Genomic DNA, 18,813 nt, shown 5'->3' on the forward strand with positions numbered 1-18,813 from the left:
ATTCGCAAAAAGAAAAGGAGGACTTGTGGCACCTTAGAGACTAACAAATTTATTAGAGCATAAGCTTTCGTGAGCTACAGCTCACTTCATCGGATGCATGTAGGATGTAGAGTAGCAGCCGTGTTAGTCTGTATTCGCAAAAAGAAAAGGAGGACTTGTGGCACCTTAGAGACTAACAAATTTATTAGAGCATAAGCTTTCGTGAGCTACAGCTCACTTCATCCGATGCATGTAGGATGTAGAGTAGCAGCCGTGTTAGTCTGTATTCGCAAAAAGAAAAGGAGGACTTGTGGCACCTTAGAGACTAACAAATTTATTAGAGCATAAGCTTTCGTGAGCTACAGCTCACTTCATCGGATGCATGTAGGATGTAGAGTAGCAGCCGTGTTAGTCTGTATTCGCAAAAAGAAAAGGAGGACTTGTGGCACCTTAGAGACTAACAAATTTATTAGAGCATAAGCTTTCGTGAGCTACAGCTCACTTCATCGGATGCATGTAGGATGTAGAGTAGCAGCCGTGTTAGTCTGTATTCGCAAAAAGAAAAGGAGGACTTGTGGCACCTTAGAGACTAACAAATTTATTAGAGCATAAGCTTTCGTGAGCTACAGCTCACTTCATCCGATGCATGTAGGATGTAGAGTAGCAGCCGTGTTAGTCTGTATTCGCAAAAAGAAAAGGAGGACTTGTGGCACCTTAGAGACTAACAAATTTATTAGAGCATAAGCTTTCGTGAGCTACAGCTCACTTCATCGGATGCATGTAGGATGTAGAGTAGCAGCCGTGTTAGTCTGTATTCGCAAAAAGAAAAGGAGGACTTGTGGCACCTTAGAGACTAACAAATTTATTAGAGCATAAGCTTTTGTGAGCTACAGCTCACTTCATCGGATGCATCGGATGAAATGCATCCGATGAAGTGAGCTGTAGCTCACGAAAGCTTATGCTCTAATAAATTTGTTAGTCTCTAAGGTGCCACAAGTCCTCCTTTTCTTTTTGCATGTAGGATGTAGGATGCATCCGATGAAGTGAGCTGTAGCTCACGAAAGCTTATGCTCCGATAAATGTGTTAGTCTCTAAGGTGCCACAAGTCCTCCTTTTCTTTTTGGGAAATCCAGTCCCCCTAACATGGGGGCCCCGTAATGCATTCTGCAGAGCGAGGAACGGACTGGGCAGCACCCGATCCTTTCCTGCCAGCGAGCAAACCCCAGCCTTACCTTCGGGCTGCCTGAGAGCGGCTCCTGCTGCTCTGCGCCCTCGCCTGGCCCGGCCGGGCGGCCCACGAGCCGGGCACCAGCCCCTCCTGGCAGCACCGGCGGCAGGAGGAGGCGTTTCCGTGACCATTGCAAACACCCCTCCCAGCCAGACCCGCCCTGGTGCCGCGGCCACCGGGCCCAGCAGCGCTCTGGGCTGAGCAGGGGGAGGGACGGGCTGGCAGCACCGGCCTTGGCCCTGGACTAGGAGGGGCCGCAGGATGAAGATGGACTGGCTAACTCAGCGCTGCCAGCTGCCGGCCGCCCAGAGCTGCGCCCGTCCGGGATGCTTCACTTTGCTGCTGGTAAGATGGATCCCTTCGTTGCAACAGGCTGTGAACCCCCGGAGGGCTGCAGAGCCCTGCGCGCCCAGGCAGGTTGCAGAGACTGTACGGGGCAGAGCCTGGGCCAAGGCGATGTCACCTTGAATGATCGTTTCCGCTCTTCCCTGGGGCACGCAGCTGCCCAGCATGGCAGGCAAGGAGACCGGGGGAGCTGCTTGGGGGAAGATGAATCTGTGAGCAACAGGCATCTCACCTGAACACCCCCCCCCCCCCCCCGTTCAACTCCTCACATGCTGCAGAGCAGAGTGTAAACGAGTCAATGTGTTCGTTCCTGTTTTGTTGGGTCCTTCATAACAGACTGATTTTTCCGGGACACTAATTGCACACAGCTGAGTGCATTTTCCAGCAAAACTTCTCCCCATCTGTGGGAAAGCTGCAAAGATGCACTTAGAAGAGAACAAAATTCTCTGTATTGGGACAATACAGATCCCAGGACAACTTATGCTTTCAGTATTTAGAAAAAAGACCCATGCAAATGCCAGCCTGTATATAGATAAATTCCTGATGCCTATACATCTAATCCAGTGGGTGATTACTGAGATGCAGATGTAGAGACTGGGGGGCCGAGCAGACTTACAAAAAATTGAGAGAAGAAGCACACACATGGAAAATATTCCCTTGTGGACATTTTCAGATTTCTCATTTGATTAGAAGGTAATTTTAAAAAGTTTCTTTCACCAGGGTTGAAGAGTCCTTGCTCTACTCTAGGCTGACATGATGGTTTCGTTTTTAGTGATGCGTCAACGCTAGAGTTGTTTATCAAAAACATTGAATACAGGGATTTGAACCCCAGTTCCAAAACCAGTCCTAGGTTTTGTTTTGCATAACCTAAGTGATGAGATTTTGAAAAATTGTGAATGTCCTGGATCTGACCATCACTTTCCAGTCTCACATTTTTCAGTGATACGTGGAGTGTTGGTGTAGCCCCATGGGTCCCAGGATATTAGAGAGACAAGGTGGGTGACATAATATAATTTATTGGACCAACTTCTGTTGGTGAGAGAGACAAGTTTTTGAGCTACACAAATGTGAAGAAGCATTCTGTGTAGCCCAAAAGCTTGTCTCTCACCAACACAAGTTGATCCAATAATAGATACTACCTCATCCCTCTTGTCTCTTTAATATCCTGGGACCAACAAAGCAGCAACAAAATTGCATATTTTTCAGTTATCTCACTGAATTTAGGATCTCACAACTGTGGTTTTTGAATCTAAGTCACTTTAAATATTGACCGCTCTGGGTATATTCAGATTAACAACCCAGAAGTTTTCAAATCCAAAGTTTTCAATCCAGTTTGGCCTTCACTTGTTAGACAAACCTGAGAAAACAACAGTTGCGTTGTTGCATCAGATTTCTCACTTCTTGTCTGAGGGAAAAACAGGAGGATTGTAAACATTGTATTACTCTTTATTTACAAATGTTGCTCGCTGGGACAGCCTCATGGGATGCACATATAACTTTCATGAAGGTTCATGCTTGCCATGCTGAACAGAAGGGATCATATATTTCTCCCCTAATAAGGGGAATAGAAACACTGCTCTACTTTTGCAAATACCCATGCCAGAATTGTCTCTTTTTCTGAGTTAAATGTAAGTTGGCAATGTTCCTTTAACCTTAGCTTGCACACAACCAAATTCATCCATGGAGTAGCTCTATAATCAGATGTAGTTATTCCAGGGATGAATTTGACCTACAAAATTAAATACACAGCTGAGATAACAGTGGACACTGTTGGGTTTCAGTTTGGGTGCTTTTAAATCAGTGCCTATAACAACCATCATATGCAAAGATTGTATGAATGATTTATGATTTCCTTCTGTAAATATGTTTTTGCTGTACTTGTCCATAGTGAAGACAGAAAGGCAGCAATTCCTTTCACAATAAATTGGATACCAGGGTTGCATAAAAATCTGATTATCTTCAATCTCTACTGTGCAATTTTTCATAAAACAAATAGTCTGATCAGCCAACCAAACTATACATTGTTGTCTTATTTGTATATTAATGGCCCACTCTTAGAGCTTTACTTCCCTTCTGTATTAAGTCTGAAATAATAGTTTATACTGAAGGTCAGTTCAGCTTGTTCTTGGTTTTGTTTAAAGGATGGAATGTAATTTATCCTACCAATGACGTACTTTATTATTCTCGTTTTAAAAAAAAAAATAGAAATTTTTTTTATGATTGTACAGTGGATATTTTTGTACATGAAAGTTTTGAGCATGATGCTTGCTGAAGCAGGTGGCCCCAGACTCCTAGGTTCTGTTCCTGACTCTGAAACTGACCCATTTATGCACTAAACCCACTGCTCTAATGTTGGACTGGACCCACTGTTGTGGAATGTTTATTTGTTTTAAACATTGTTTCTCTGAACTACAATAATAAGCTTTATTGTAATACTGGCAACACAAAGAATGGATACTTCAGTTTTGGATCATACATACTGTACATGCTTGGGGTTTCTTTAAAATGCAACCTAAATTTGAGGGACACACTTGACCTGGCATTCTCACGGTTGTATTTTGCATTCTTTAGGTAATAACTCTGTCTTTACTGATGTACCCCGTGCTGAAGAGTCTAAGTCTTCAGCTGCACTCCACAGTCACTGGCAGCTATATCTCGGGAACCCATTCCATTGCTTTCATTAACTGTCCCAATGAACAAGTTGCAAAGGATATTGCAAGGTACAGTGTCATTTTCATTGTTGTTGTGCTTGAATAATTCAAAGGCTGGCTGTCATGAAGTAATAGGTTTTTTTGTTTCATTTACAGTAGTTATTTCGGAGGAGGAGGAGGAGGGTTTCTCCCATTTTCTCCACATGACACTCTTTCTCTCCCACTCATGCATTAACTCTCTCCCACAAACAGCTCCATAGAGTAGGAACCCAACCTTCTAAAGGAAAATTGTAACAAAAAAATAAAAAATCTATCTAGCTGGTGCAGAATACAGCTGCCTGCCTCCTTCAAGGCCTAGGCTAATGTGAGTACATCAAGCCTCTTCTCAGATTCCTGCACTGGCTCCCAGTCTGTTTCAGATGCCAGTTTAAGGCCTCAGTCCTAATTCTCAAGGCAATTCATGGATCAAGCAACCACCATGACAGCTGAACTCTTTTGAGACAATGTAGATCACACAGCTCAGCAGCACTGCATGCGGGTGGAGAGCAAATCATTCTGGGTCAAGGGGATCTGGCTACGGAACAAACTTCTCAGGTGAGATTAGGTGAATCCAGAGCACGACCACCTTGAGGAAATGTTACCAAACTTTCATCTTTCAAAAAGCCTTATCACCATAGCAAAAATGATACTTACAACACTGACACCCCAACTGTCCAAACACTCCTTCAGAAAAAAAAATCCTGTAACAGTCAACCAACCAACCCAAAACAGAAACCAAAAAAAGTAACCCAAGCAGAGATGCTACCCTAGAAAGGATAAAGGGCCAGAGACTCCTATGAAGTCCACTAGGGACTTTGCTATTGCTATTGACTTTATGTAGAAAGTGCCCAGATGCTACAGTTATGGGTGGCAGTATAAAAGCCTAAAATAGATAAAATAAAATAAAGAAAAGAAAACCTGGCCCAAAAAAGGGGGCGGCCAAGGGGGAGACAAAATCTGCCACTCAATGCCCCTCTCTACTCTAATGTATTTTGCCAGGGCTTCAAATACATCTAGATCTTTTTTTTTTTAATGTACCATAGATTTGTATGATGAACACTTCAAAAATTCCTAGCTACATGGCTAAATAGCTGCTCTGTTCAGAATACTGGAAATGTTTATAGTGGACCGTTAAGTTTCCTGCAACACCTCTTATGAGCTCTGTTCCCTGCTAACTCTCTGCTTGCCAAAAACTCTGCCTCTCTTCCCTAATAACAGAGATTTCCCAAACAGGTGTTCAGGAAACAATGGGCTACCAAAAAGCATTTTGTGTCACCCTTAATACTGCAAGTGTATCAAGTGTGTTACCACTTGATGTGTATGACAAAAAGAATAACTGCATTACTGGTGAGAAGACCATTTAGTCTCTGAAAATGCTTCACATTAGCAGCTCCGCAAACATTCTCTGTCTTTGTTCCTTCTCTTCCAGAGAAGGGAGAGGAAATAAATCACTCCCTGCAGTTCATGCCCATTGCTGAGATTTACATGTATTTTGCTCACATTTTTCTTGGTATTAATGAATTAAAGCTGAGCTCAGAGGAATTTGGATTAAGTGATAATGGCTCTGTGGATGAAAGCTTATTTTCCAAAACCCTTTAGCTGCTAGTATGGATGTCTTTATCCTTCTCCTAGATTGCTCACTGAGGTACTTACTCCCAGACTCCGCTTGCAAGTATTTTCTTTGGTGTTTGTAAAGGCAGAAAAGGATTTTCTGAGGACAGCTCAGCTGTAAACAAATACCGTTTGGGGGCACACCAGTTAGAGCAAGTTATAACCTGAGTGACCTGCATTGCTATTAAAATTGATACTTAGTAGAAGTCTGAGAGTCTTTACAAAATGGAGATTTTGCTTCTTTGCCTGTGTCTGATTTGGGAAGTTGAGTTTTGTGGGTCCAGAGGGCATGATCAGGCTCTGTAGCATTCTGAAGGTGACCTCACAAATAATCTAAACCAAAAATATTTCAGGCTGATCATTATCTTTTATGAAGATAAGACTGGATTACAGCTGAATATTCCATCAGCCCCCAGTTTTGCCTTGTATCTGTCCACGTCTTTCTTTACCTTTCTGCTTATTCATATTTCATCTGTCTAGAGTATGAAGACAAATGTGTGCTAATGCTGGGACACAGAAATACACATGAAATATCTAGCCCAAAGCCAGCATGAAGTATACAGCCATTTTCAGCCACCCGTCTTCATCTTGTTATTAATGTTTGCAGTTCCCACAGAGTTCGTGTGTTCCGTAGATCTCAGTTAACCGGAGGCGGGGGGGGGGGAACCAAACAATATCCCAGGAATTGTACTTTGCACTTCTGTGTTGCTTTAAAAACTTGACGTCTCACAACACCTCAGTATTAAGTGATTATTATAAGCTCTGCCCAGCAGTGACCTCCTGCTCATTGGTAAAATGCATAGGACACTGTTGGTACTCTTTAGAGAACAGTCCCTTTCACACAGGAACTGCCTTACAGGATCAGACCCAGGATCCATACAGCCCCATACTCTGTCTCCCACAGTGGCCAATACCAGCTGCTTTGGAGGAAGGTAGAAGGATTCCCGTAAACCTCTCACAGGTGATGTTTCTTCCTTGCTTCCAGTCAGTTAGTGGTCATGGCAGCCTGAAAGTTTATGTCTCTTTTATTTTTTATCCTGGTACTTTACCTGTTGTGTGGATTAACAGAGGGTTGCAGTCTCCAGGGCTCTCAATCTGGCATGCTTCACCTGCATCAACTTGATAACTTTTTTCATGTAATGTATCAACCACATTCTCTATGTGGTTCTGATTGTGTCTCACGTCTATAATCCCTGTTGACCTTAATCTCAGACCCAAGACTTTTAGAAAAAAAATGTCTGATTTTCCTCCTAAACTCTCACACCTCTAGTAGATCATTAGGACTGGTTGAAAAATTTGTGTCAAAACATTTCTTGATGGAAAATTGGGTTTGACAAAATGAAAATTTCCCCAGGAAATATCTGCTTTCCTCAAAATAATAATAATATTTTTTGTAAAAAAACCCAAAAACCTGAACATTTTTGGACTTTGGCTGTAAACTTTAGTTGTTGGCTGTTTTGGGCCACAAATGTTCAGGTTTTCAACAAAAAGTTGAGATTTTCCATGGGAAAAACCTGTGTCTTCTCACTAGCTATATAGATCATGTTACAAGTAGTAGGGGTTTACAGTTGAAACTAAGAGCTTGTATGTACATCACTGAATCTGAAAACAGTGGTTTCCCCTAATATCCCTTCTTTCTCCATCCTCTGCATGCTGAGGTGGCGTGCATGCTTTATACAGTTTTCCTCTCCATTTAATTCCAATTAAAATATTTTTTCCAAGTTATCTGGTAGTAATCTGAAATTAACATATCTGAGTGATCGTCATGTCCCTTTCAATAAGGAGCCTCTTTCAATAATTACGGAACCATCCATTCAGCTCATCTCTCTTTTAAAATAGACATGGAGGAGTTGGAATGTCTGGATATGTTATAGCCGTCAAACTGGGAACTGCTTCCTATCAGTTGCAAGGGGCTAGTTAGCTTGGCTTTCTGCCATTAAAATCCTCAGCTCAGAATCTGTTCCTGCTGAAGTGTTAATGTCACCATGTCCTCATGTTTCTGTGCTGTATTTTTTTCCCCTCTTCCAGTCAAGCTGCCAAACAAGTTTGCTCCAGAAACTGCTCCTCTCCAGGGATTGCCATCACTGTCAACTTTTGCCATTAAACTTTGTTCTATGTCCCTCAGGGTGTCAGACAGATAGGGCAGTGCTAATGTAATAGTAGTGCTACCAAAATACAAGTTTGAATTTAATATAATACCTGTAGTAGACAAAAATAACTTATAGATCAGTGTAAATGTAGCATTTTTACCGCTATAAAATATGCCAGTTAGAAGAAGGCCTGAACCAAAGCCCACTGAAGTTAATGAAAGACCTCTGGGGTTTGGATCAGGCCCATAATTCAGATACATAATCTTTGTTTGTGTTCAAACCTTTGCCTGGTTTAACAGCAAAGAAATATAGGTTCAAAGAGCTAGCTCTATGTCCAGCTCTTCCCAGCGGTAGCACATGTGCACAGCTCAGTTTCTGTGTAGGATCTATAAAAAGTGTAACATTTTGTTTTCTTTTAAGCAGTAATCACATTGTCAAGTAACTAAATTTGACTAAGCAACACATTTGCAACTAGAATGAGCCACTTTAAAGCTGGAACCTAAGCCTTTGGATAGGTTTTTGTGGGAGGGGATGGGTTGTAAAGAAGCAAATCGTTTTGCTATGTAACATACATTTTTAAATGCCCTTTGTCTTCTGAAATGTTTCCATCTCCAAGTGTTCTTGGTTTGTGCCAGTCACCAACACTTAAACATTCATCAGCAATCGTGAAAATCAAGCATCAAAAATTGTGTCATGCTGTCTGGACATAGATTATCGCCTAGAAAAGCTTTTTGTGGCTATTTATGGATGCATAAATACTGAACATTAAACATTTGATGTGCATGAGCCACAGTTTAAATGGCTCCCTAATGGATACCATTTCACAAGAAGTTATATTGCATTCCCTGTCTTAGTCTGTGCTCCCCAGGGACCAATTTCTGACCTGCTAATTTGTAGCAAGAATTCTGGATCAAATCTCTGCAAGAAGGACATAAATAGTTTCCTTAAAGGGACAGCATCAGAAGTTTCTTATTATTATGCTTTCTCTACTATTTGCAATTTTCTGTTAGAAGGCTGATACAGACTTTGTCCTCCTGTTTTTCCTTTTTCATATGGCAAAAATGGATTTTCACTTTCCTGCTCCAGTGTATTTTGGCACATAAGTCAACATACCTTTGCTTTGTTTACATCCTTACTTGTGTCAGGGATAGTATTTATTAATTTGTGCTCTGTCTGCTAGCCAACTGATTGCTGCAACAAAGTTAAATATAACATCTTGCACACAAATTGTGTCTCTCTTTTGTTTTAAAAGAGATTTTTGCAATCCAGGGGACATTCCTTGTTAGATTAGAGCTATAGTTAGCCTTTGGCATTATTGCAGAGGACTCCACAAAAGCAATATAACTTACTGGGAAATGGTCACCTATTACAGAGGTGTCACTTGAATACAGGAGTCGTTCCCAGGAACTCCTATGTTCTAATCCCAGCTCCAATAGTGTCTCCCTGTGTGGTTTGGGGTATGTCATGTAATCTCTCAGGGCCAACTTTTTCCTCTGTAAATTTGAGATGGGAAGGATAAATTCTTACCTACTTTAAATGGTTAAGAGGATTAATTAGTATTTTTAAAGCACCTTGAGGAGAACAGGGCTAAATATTATTATAGCAATCAGCAGCATCTTTTGAAAACTGTCCCCCCCTTCTGTAGTATGTTACTGCTTCTTCAAATCACTTAGTAAGATAAGACAATATGACCTTGACCTAAATAGCAACACTGAGTCAGTTTCAGCCAGTCACTGGATCACATCATTTTTCTCCTTGCAAGATACTCTATGCTGCATGAGATTCAGGCTAAAAACTCAGATCCTGGGGTCACCTGCTCATAGTCTCCCCCATGTTGTTCCACTGGGGAAGAGGTAAAGTTATTTGACTATCCTTGGGGCATGGCTCCTTCAGAAGCTGTGCAGCCATACTCTCTTTGGCAGTGGTTGCACCCAACCCGTTCCTCCAGGAGTTTGTAGCCACAGAGGAGAAGTAACTGCTGGGAACCCAAGAGAAGCATGGTCTCGAGAGCAACTGCACGCTGGCGTCTCGCCTCCGCAGTGCCCAATGCTGTGCCACGGAGGGGATTTCCCAGCGTCTGTGGGAAGAAGGCAGTGGAGCTGCTTTTCTCCCCCATCCACCAGTCTGTCCTTTTTCCTTCCTGCTACTAGAGGAGAGGCCAGTCTGTGGTCCTGCATTGCGGCAGGGAGGGTGGTAACAAGCCGCCTCCATTGTCTCATGGATCTGGCTGCGGACTGTGTAGACAGACAAAGCAGGTCTAATAATAAAGATGTGAAAAGAAGCTTATGAAAATCCAGATGAGAACCCAGGCTATCTAAATAGCTTTGCTTTATGGGTTAGGTGCCAGATTTGAACATGTTACATAATTGCATACTGGTACTGTGGCCTGGATGTCTTCAGACAGCTGATGTGTTAGTTACCGTCTGTGCTGATTTAAGTTGCATTTGGGGCAGGTCACCCTGTGATGTTGTACAGTCCTCAATCTACATGTGGTATTTTCACAGCTTGGGACATGAAATCCTCCTTTAAGGATAAAAGATTCACTAGGGGATATAGTTTGTTTCATAAACCCACCTAGGATATATTATAATCTGGATGTAAGGGTGATATTTTTAACCTGCTCAGAGCCAAAGCAGGTTTGTTTTATTTTGTTTGAAGTAGCTAATAGTGTACAAACATCAGGATTGGTTTAACCATCAAACCCACTAAGGGTTAATTCCTACAGTTGGGTGGATTTATTCTTTCATTCTTTAGTCACTCCTGCCTCCTCGTCCGGAATTTTGAGGTCATATTTTTGACCCAGGTGTAGTTGCTAGGAGTTTAATGTTTTCATTGACATAGCGCTAAGTACAAAACACAGGCCAGAGTTAAAGGAAAACAAATTACAAGTCTAACAGGGCCATGCCTTCAAAAAACATTTAACACAATTTTGGGGGCAGAAGGTGCAAAAGAAACAAGCTTGATAGTCTCTCCAAAAGCGAAGAGACACTGGGGAGGTGTTTTTTTTGTTTGTTTTTGTTTTTTTATTTTTAATATGGAATGTTTCACGAATTTGCATTTCATCCTTGCGCAGGGGCCATGCTAATCTTCTCTGTATCGTTCCAATTTTAGGCACAACATTTGACCTAGTACTCCTAGCTGTCTTCCTACCCTCCCCCACAATTGCTTGTGTGCTCACTTCTGCTGGCAGCCCAGATGTAACGCGCGGGCAGCCCTGCAATAACACACTAGTCCACAACCAAAGGAGGAAAATTTCAGGAAGGAATGGATTTGGGTTTCAGATTTCTAATAACTTTCTGGTATGAAAAGGCCGATATTGTTAAACCTTTAGTACATTTGACGATTTTTAGTCTGCTGTGTACGCAAGAAGCAGAGTCTCATGGTGTGAGTTTATGACTGGGAGTCAGGGACGCCTTTGTTCTAATCCCAGCTCCATTTCTTAATCTCAGCCTCAGTTTCCCCACTTGTAAAATGGGGATAAGACTGATACATCATGGGGGTGGTGCAAGGTTTCATTAGCTAATGTTTGAGACTGCCATCTATGCCATACAAGTCCTGCATATTACTCCAGGCCAGCACTGAGGCTGGAACCTTCAGGATCTATCAGCAGCAAACTGGAGGGACCCTCCCCCTGGCTGAGCCAGTAGGAGCCAGGTTGAGCTAATCTCTGCTGGAAACTGATTAAACAATCATAACTCGTGCCTGCTGTCAAGGCTTGTCACTGGAGGAAACAGCTCAAGGTTAACTTCCCAGCACAAAGTAGAGGGGGGTGCTAGGAGTGGAGGAAGCACAGTGTATTTACAAACTCACCTTGTCTGTTCTGTTTAGGGCCATTATGGATAAAAAGCTGGCTGCCTGCGTGAATATCCTGCCGAAGGCCTCGTCTATGTGAGTTGCACTGAACGTTCCTCGAAAGGACATACAAATGCTTGTCTGCAAATGGAAGCCTAAGCCAGGAATAGCAAGCCCAAGAGGTGCTGACACACCCACAACTGGCTCAGGACTTCTCAGAATTAGGCCAATGAAACCATGCAATTGGGAGACCAAATTATTTGTAGAAGGCTGCACTGCTTTCCGATTGCTAGACAGGGAGATTATAAGAGTGACCCCTGTAGTGCCACAGTGCATTAAGCATATTAAGAATAGGGGGTGGATGGTAGACATACCTGCCTGTGGCCATTTGTTTATTGGTTACTTAGGAATAGAAATCTTCACAAAGAGGATTTTAGTGTCTTTCACCATGATTTAATGTGGGTTGCTTCTTTCATGGGACCTAAACTTATAATATTAATTGAGGTCTTCATACGGTAGGAAGGGGCAGCCTTTGGTCCTGGAATATGGCAACAGCAATAATACTCACAGGCATCCTGGGCCTTCCACCCACAGATCGGAAACCTTGTCATTACTGAATGAAGCTCGAGAAAGGGGGGGGACGTATTAATAACCTCATTTCACAGCTGGGAAGCTGAAGCATGGAAAGGTGTGGTGACTAGTGCATGGTCACACACACAGAGCCAGAACTAGCACAAAGAAAAGGAGTACTTGTGGCACCTTAGAGACTAACAAATTTATTAGAGCATAAGCTTTCGTGAGCTACAGCTCACTTCATCGGATGCATTTGGTGGAAAAAACAGAGGGGAGATTGATATACACACCTAGGACTAGCACAAAGATCTTCCATTTCCAGTGCCTTAGCCACAGGAACATCCTTCCTCTCTGAGGGCCTGCCCCAAAGCCCAATGAAGCCATCCACTCCAAGGCAGACTTCTGTTGGCTCTGGATCAGGCCCCAAAATGCACCACACAGATCCCTACCAGCCACAAATCTATCTGGTGCTCTACTCACTGGTTCCTAACCTGGCTGGCACAGCCGAACAACAGTGCTCCAAGCAGAGCTGGTCCAAGTAGTGCAATTCTCTAACATTTCTCCCACTCCACTAGCCCCTCGGTAGCCCTGGGCTCAGCAGCCCCATCTCAGGAGGAGTCTCTGTTCCGACGTCAATCTCTCGCTGGGCAGTCTCAATTGGGGTGATGCCATTGAACTTGACTCCTGCAGACCCATCCTATGAGTAGCTCCTCTCTGTTTTCGGAATGGTGTGTGATAATCCATGTAAGGCTGGATCCAGGTCACACATATGCGCACACAGCTGTTTTAGCCTCCTCCTTCCCAGGCCAACTGAGCCCTGAGCTGCTGATCACTAATCTCTCTGACACCTCCAGATGACTTCTGGCTTGAGGCTCCAGGCACATGGGTGGCACGATGGCAGCATTCTGCCAAGAGAATTGTTCTAAAAGGGCATGAGTGCAATCAAGGAGATTTGCTCTTTGTGAGTCAGTGAGAAAGAAGAGGGGCTGGGATCAGTTACCTGGTGAAAGCCATTTCTGCAGAGAGTTATTCCCCAGCTGCCAACACGTAGGGTTCAGCTAGCTATCAAGCAATCATTTTACTTCCTTTCTAGATTTCCTAAAAGAGACACCGATATAGCCCTGGTTAGCATGGGCAGGTGCCATGCAATCTGCTGTACACAGAGCTGCTGGCCTGTAGCATCCCCTGTTATTCCAGTCCTGGGCCCCCAAACAGCCCCCAAACAGACTTTGCTGTTCCCTTGCCGGTCCACACCCCAGCATAGCTCTGCCCACTCCCCTCATTCCTGACATTCAGACTCCCCTCCTAATCTTCCCCCTTCCCAGTTCTGCTGGGGCACCTCAATCCTGAGCCATGGTAGCTCCAGCCACTCCAGCACTACAGACGATCCCTCATCTCCCCTGTGTAGACTTAGTCCCAGACAAACAGCCGGACATTGCCTAGGGTCATAAATGTTCATTTTTCATAAATGCAGTGATTGCCCTTGAGATTGCCACATCCAAAAGGGGTTCCGACATGGAAGTCATTTAAAATGCTTACAGTCGCCTGGTCCCTCAGGGACTCTCCCCAACAGGCTGCCAGATTTCTCCTTGCTCTGCAGACATGAGCCTCAGGCAGGCAATCGACCCCTGAACACTCTACCCTTAGTACATGCTTCTAAAGCCCATTAGCGTGCTTGGGAAGCGAGCCTCTTTGCCCATAAATTTCATCCAAGGCGTTCATTCCCTACCATGTCCAAAACAGCCAGACATCATTCCCAAACTTGCAATGCGCTCTGCTTGGGCCAGCCTAGACCTCAGTGGGGCACCACATGGCTGCAAGGGTCCACCTGTGCTGGACCGGGCCTTACTGAGCACAGGAGAAAGCTTTCAGCCAGCAGTCTGCCAAGTTCGTGACTCCCTCTGTTCAGTCAAATCCCGAGCAAATGATTAGAAAGCGTGACATTTCTAGAACGACACAGAACAAAATAAAGAAATATGACCTTGTAGCATGCACTGAACAGGCAAAAAATCAAACACAATAATAGTACCTAGCTCTTACAGAGTATTTTCTTTCAGCAGATCTCAAAGCACTTCGCTGTCTTAAATGGATTTTAATGCCGAGCCAGTATAAATGGGGCCGCAGTCATTTACTATATTTCTTTCTTCTTCTTCTACATCTAGGTATTTTTGGAAAGGGGAAATAGAAGAAGCCACTGAAATACTTCTAGTAAGTGTCTGGTCCTGTGTATCTAAGAGGGGCCCCCATTTCTGACACTCACCTACGATTAATTCAACTATTAAGAGGATTTGCGGGGACAGCTCCAGCTCAGGGAAATAGTGGCCAAGAATTGGTACCGTCTGAGCATTGTGTGAAATGGATTTGGAGGTTCTCTCTCCAGTTCCTTGAGGACAGGGGTCCACATCACAGAAACCCCCAGCAGAGAGACCCTGGCCTCAGTGACCAACAGTAGGCTGGACTCTCACTTCAGGAAGGTTCCATTCAGCTCAGGGCAGAGCAGCAGGCAAGGAGGGGTAAACATTTACTTTACTCAGCAGGGCTGTCAATCCAACATTTTTCCTGTATGTACATGGCTAGAAGCACCAGCCCCATTGTGCTGGGCACTTTCCAGACAGAATGAGCGAGTCCCTCCTCTGAAGAGTCTACAGTCTAAACAGACAAAAACAGGGGAATTACATTTTACACACAACACTGAGCTCTTTTATGATGCTTTTCCATCAGTAGATCTCAAAGCATTCTACAAAATGAAGTAATTGTCATTACCCCCATTTTACAGATGGGAAACTGAGGCACAGAGCAGTGAAGTGACTTGTCCAAAGTCACTCAGCAGGCCAGTGGAAAAAGCTGGGAACAGAACCAAGATCATCTGAGTCCCAGGCCAGTTCGCTAGTCCCAGGCCAGTTCTCTCAGATGGGAAAACTGAAGCACAAAGAGATTAAGTGATTTGCCAGACATCCTGCTGCAGAAGGTGCTGGTGTATTTCAGACATCTCCCATGGGACCCTAGCTCAAAGTTATCTGAATAATTTGCATATGCCATAACATTGCTATGAGACTTCCTAAGTGACTTTAATTCCCTCAAGAGAACTAAAGTAGACGCTGTCAGCACTAGTGTGGACGCATCGGCTGTGAGAACAATTCAGCTGTCCCAGGTTACATTTCTCTTTACTTCATCTCTTTTTCTTTTACAGTTAGTGAAAACAAGGACGTCAAAAATAAGTGAATTATCAGACTACATCAGGTGAGGCTCCTGCCTGTTGCAAATGATATTTTCCCCCTAAACTAAATTTGCCATCTCTAATTCAACCAGTCAGCGGGCAGTTACTTCCTCCCAACACCCACGTGTAGTTGTTTAGCTCATGGACTGCTTCTGCATGTGCCAAATATCAGATACCATATCAATTCAAAGTTCACACTAAAATGAAAAACTAAGTAAAACCCAGCTGGTTTCTGGTTGAAATTGAGTCAACGTACCTCAAAAAAAAAAATCTCTAAGGTTCACCAACATGGACAGATCTTCAGCTTTTGTGTTGTAGCCATAGGGAATTCACAGAATCAGTGCAAAACTAGGTGAAACAGAATGGTTTGCTCTTAGTCGTACCTTTGAAGGAAATATTTTTCTCACAACATGAAAAATTAGCCTGGGGAACTCACAGTCACAAGATATCACTGAATTATCAAGATTCAATTATATGGAGCTGCTGATATGGATAACAAGAATATCGAGAGTCATCATAGTAAATAAATAAGAGCTTTGGAGAGGATATCAACCCTGATGCTTCAGGGGTTAAGTCAACCTCTAACAATGGGGGGATAAGAAGGAAACTTTCCCTTAAAGCTGGTTATCCTATTACTGCCTACTTCAGGGTTTCTCTGAAGCATCCGATACTGGCCATGGTTGGAGACAGGATGCCAGGCTAGATGGGCCACTGGTCTGATCCAGTCTGGTAATTCCTGTGTGTGAATGATTCCCTTTCTTCCCTGATCAGCCCCAAGAAAGGAAGTGGTACTGTCCCACTTCCCTTCTTGGGGCCCTAGGGACTCTGCAACAGACTCTCTTACCTCAACAAACACCCCTCCTTGGGGCTGGTTTGTTACAAAACCTAGTGCAAATAATCCATCACAAAACACATCCATTTATCATACCCACTGCATATAGTCCTTAGAATCCCCCAACATCTAGCCCATCAGTGTAACACATACCATAGTCCAGCATCTTCCACCACACCAGGCTCTTCTTCAGTCCTCTCTTGTCCTGCTAGCATGGCTATCCCAGTCCTTCCAGCAGGAGTGCCACTCCATTCTTCCCAATAGGAGCCTACCCACCCTCAGCTTCTCTGCTGGGAGTTCCTCTTCATCAGGGGAGCATCCACCAATTCCTGGTTCCATTAACCTCTCATCTCAGAAAGGCCAGCAGGTAGGCTCTTCCATTGCTCCCCTGTCCCTCAGCCCCTTCTACTTCCAGCTCTCCAACGTGCAGACGTCAGCCCCTCCGCTGATTGCCTGCCTTCAACCTTCCCTGGCGCTTGCCTTCAGCTTTGAAGCCAGCAGGCAACTCCCGCTGCTGCTCTCCTGCCTTCAGTCCTTTCCAGCCCTCTGGCCTTTCCTCCGGTTTAGAGAGATCAATTGGCAAACCGCTCTGCAGGCAGTCTACCTGCTGCCCACCTACCATAGCTTCCATCAGGGACCTCCCACAGGTGCTGCCCCAATCACTTTATTGGTCAAACTGGCAACAGCTGTACTGGCATAAAGGCGCTGGACCACCTTCATTTAAAGGGGCCAGCCACCCTGTGAGGCTGTGTTCACTTAAACCCCAAACTCACAGCAAAAAGCTCATGGATTTTGAATCTACATGATCTGAAGAGAAGGGCCACAGAACTGCTTTGAAGTCAGAGGCAAAGCTCTGGAGGCCCTTCTTGAAAGGTGCTCCCGTGAACTGAAAGCTCCACGTTTCTTGGGGCTGTAAGTAAAATTGAGCTTGTTCCTACAGCAGAAATGATCCACTCCCATTCGGGGGCTGTGTGTGTTTTCCATTTTAGATCCCTGCATCCTTTTGAGATTCCTGAATTTATCAGCCTGCCTATAGACCAAGGAAACCCCCTCTATTTAAAATGGATTGAAGAAGGTGTCCCCGATGACTAGCTGGAATGCACCATTCTGTCCTTCTCCAGACACACCCAGTGTTTCCTTCCTGCCGGGGTAGAGGACATTTGCTTTGGTGCTCTAGTCTTCTCTCACTGCAGGCAGGACTGGTGCATACATACCGAAGGGTGATAAAACCCCAAGGGAATGTAGGTAGCACAAGTGCCTGGGATTTGGAATTTGACTCCTACTTGAAATACAGTTTAACGGACACTCCTCATTTGTGTAAACCTACATTCTACTGAGCATTTAGCCACACATCGTAAGTGGAGCCTGAAGCGGAGAAAGGGCACGTGTTGTCCAAGAATAGTTCCAAAGTTGTGAACAGCAGAGGTGTTGCAAAGGTGTGTGTGGTGGGATGTGAGCTCCTAGGGAGACTATGGCTATTTATAGGACCAGAGGGTTAAAATGCACATGATAGGGCCCCAGCAACACCGTCCACGGAGAAGGACCAGAGTTCCAGGCCACGGGCTGTCAGGGGTTGGTGGCACTGCAGAGGAAGCATACGCAGCCCCAGTGACGGTGAGCAGGGGTGACCATTGGTCTCCCTGCCCCCTGAAGAAGGGTTGCGGCAAAGTAGGGGAACCAAAGACGGGGAAGGTCCTGCTGAGCCCTCTGCCCCGCCTGCCCAAATGAACATAAATCGGGATGCAGCAAAACATCCCATGATGCACCAGCTCACATCATCTACTGCTGTGTAGCACCGTTTGCAGCAACATGGTGCTCTGTACCCTGAGCGGGCAGCCGAGGCAGTTCACAAACAGCCAGCCATTCAGAGTGCTGCCCACCGAGCATTTGTGAAAGGATCCCAGGCAGCGCAAACAAGGACCCCCTGGGGTGGGACTGGGGGACGCAGCTGACAATAGCCTACTGCTTCTGGGAAGAGCACAAACAGTGGATGCTCCCCAGAGCATATAGCGATGCCTAAAGGCAGCAGGGATCCAGTGCAGGCCCGTGCCAACATTGCCAGGCTAAGGAGACAAAACTGACATACCTGGTCCCAACAAAACTTCCCTCTGACTAAAGCAAACGCTTTCTCCCTTGACAGCATGTAACACTGCAAACAGAGGCACAGGCTTGTAAATTATGGAGCACTGTGTAGTAATTGATGTGCCCAAGACATTAATAAACAGACGCGTTTCTTACTCCTGATGCCTGGTTTGCTCTTAGACTTCAGTGGTTATGAAAAGGCCAGTTGGGCCGAGAGGGGCAGTCCTGCTCTGGCATTGATCTTCTGGGGAAATGTGTGGGCGGGAGGGGGTGGATTCTGCAGCATGCTCTGCCCTTGAGTATGTGGGCCAATGTTTGCGGTGAAGCCCCCAGGAAAGAGGGGTCCCTTTGAGAAGGACTAGGACTTTTGGCCA

General features: G+C 44.7%; 1 protein-coding gene, 1 long non-coding RNA gene and 1 other non-coding gene across 3 annotated transcripts; 1 reads left to right on the forward strand and 2 right to left on the reverse strand.

Annotated features, from left to right (window-relative positions):
- The first annotated feature begins 1,138 nt into the window (after positions 1-1,138).
- On the forward strand, positions 1,139-18,601 carry LOC119844272 (protein CutA homolog). The gene is made up of 6 exons (XM_038374896.2): positions 1,139-1,552; positions 4,124-4,272; positions 11,772-11,831; positions 14,471-14,516; positions 15,499-15,548; positions 17,347-18,601. Exons 1-6 carry the CDS (start codon positions 1,469-1,471, stop codon positions 17,447-17,449), a joined length of 492 nt encoding a protein of 163 aa, XP_038230824.1. The 5' UTR covers positions 1,139-1,468; the 3' UTR covers positions 17,450-18,601.
- LOC122456901 lies at positions 9,395-17,008 on the reverse strand. The gene is made up of 3 exons (XR_006276059.1): positions 16,511-17,008; positions 15,782-15,873; positions 9,395-10,200 (listed from the first exon to the last, which is right to left on the reverse strand). It is a non-coding gene; the product is annotated as an uncharacterized LOC122456901 (long non-coding RNA).
- Positions 10,972-11,075, reverse strand: LOC119844436. The gene has a single exon (XR_005289264.1). It is a non-coding gene; the product is annotated as a U6 spliceosomal RNA (small nuclear RNA).
- Positions 18,602-18,813: the final 212 nt, after the last annotated feature.

Source organism: Dermochelys coriacea, chromosome 16, assembly GCF_009764565.3.
Source record: "Dermochelys coriacea isolate rDerCor1 chromosome 16, rDerCor1.pri.v4, whole genome shotgun sequence".
NCBI classification, from domain to species: Eukaryota; Metazoa; Chordata; order Testudines; family Dermochelyidae; genus Dermochelys; species Dermochelys coriacea.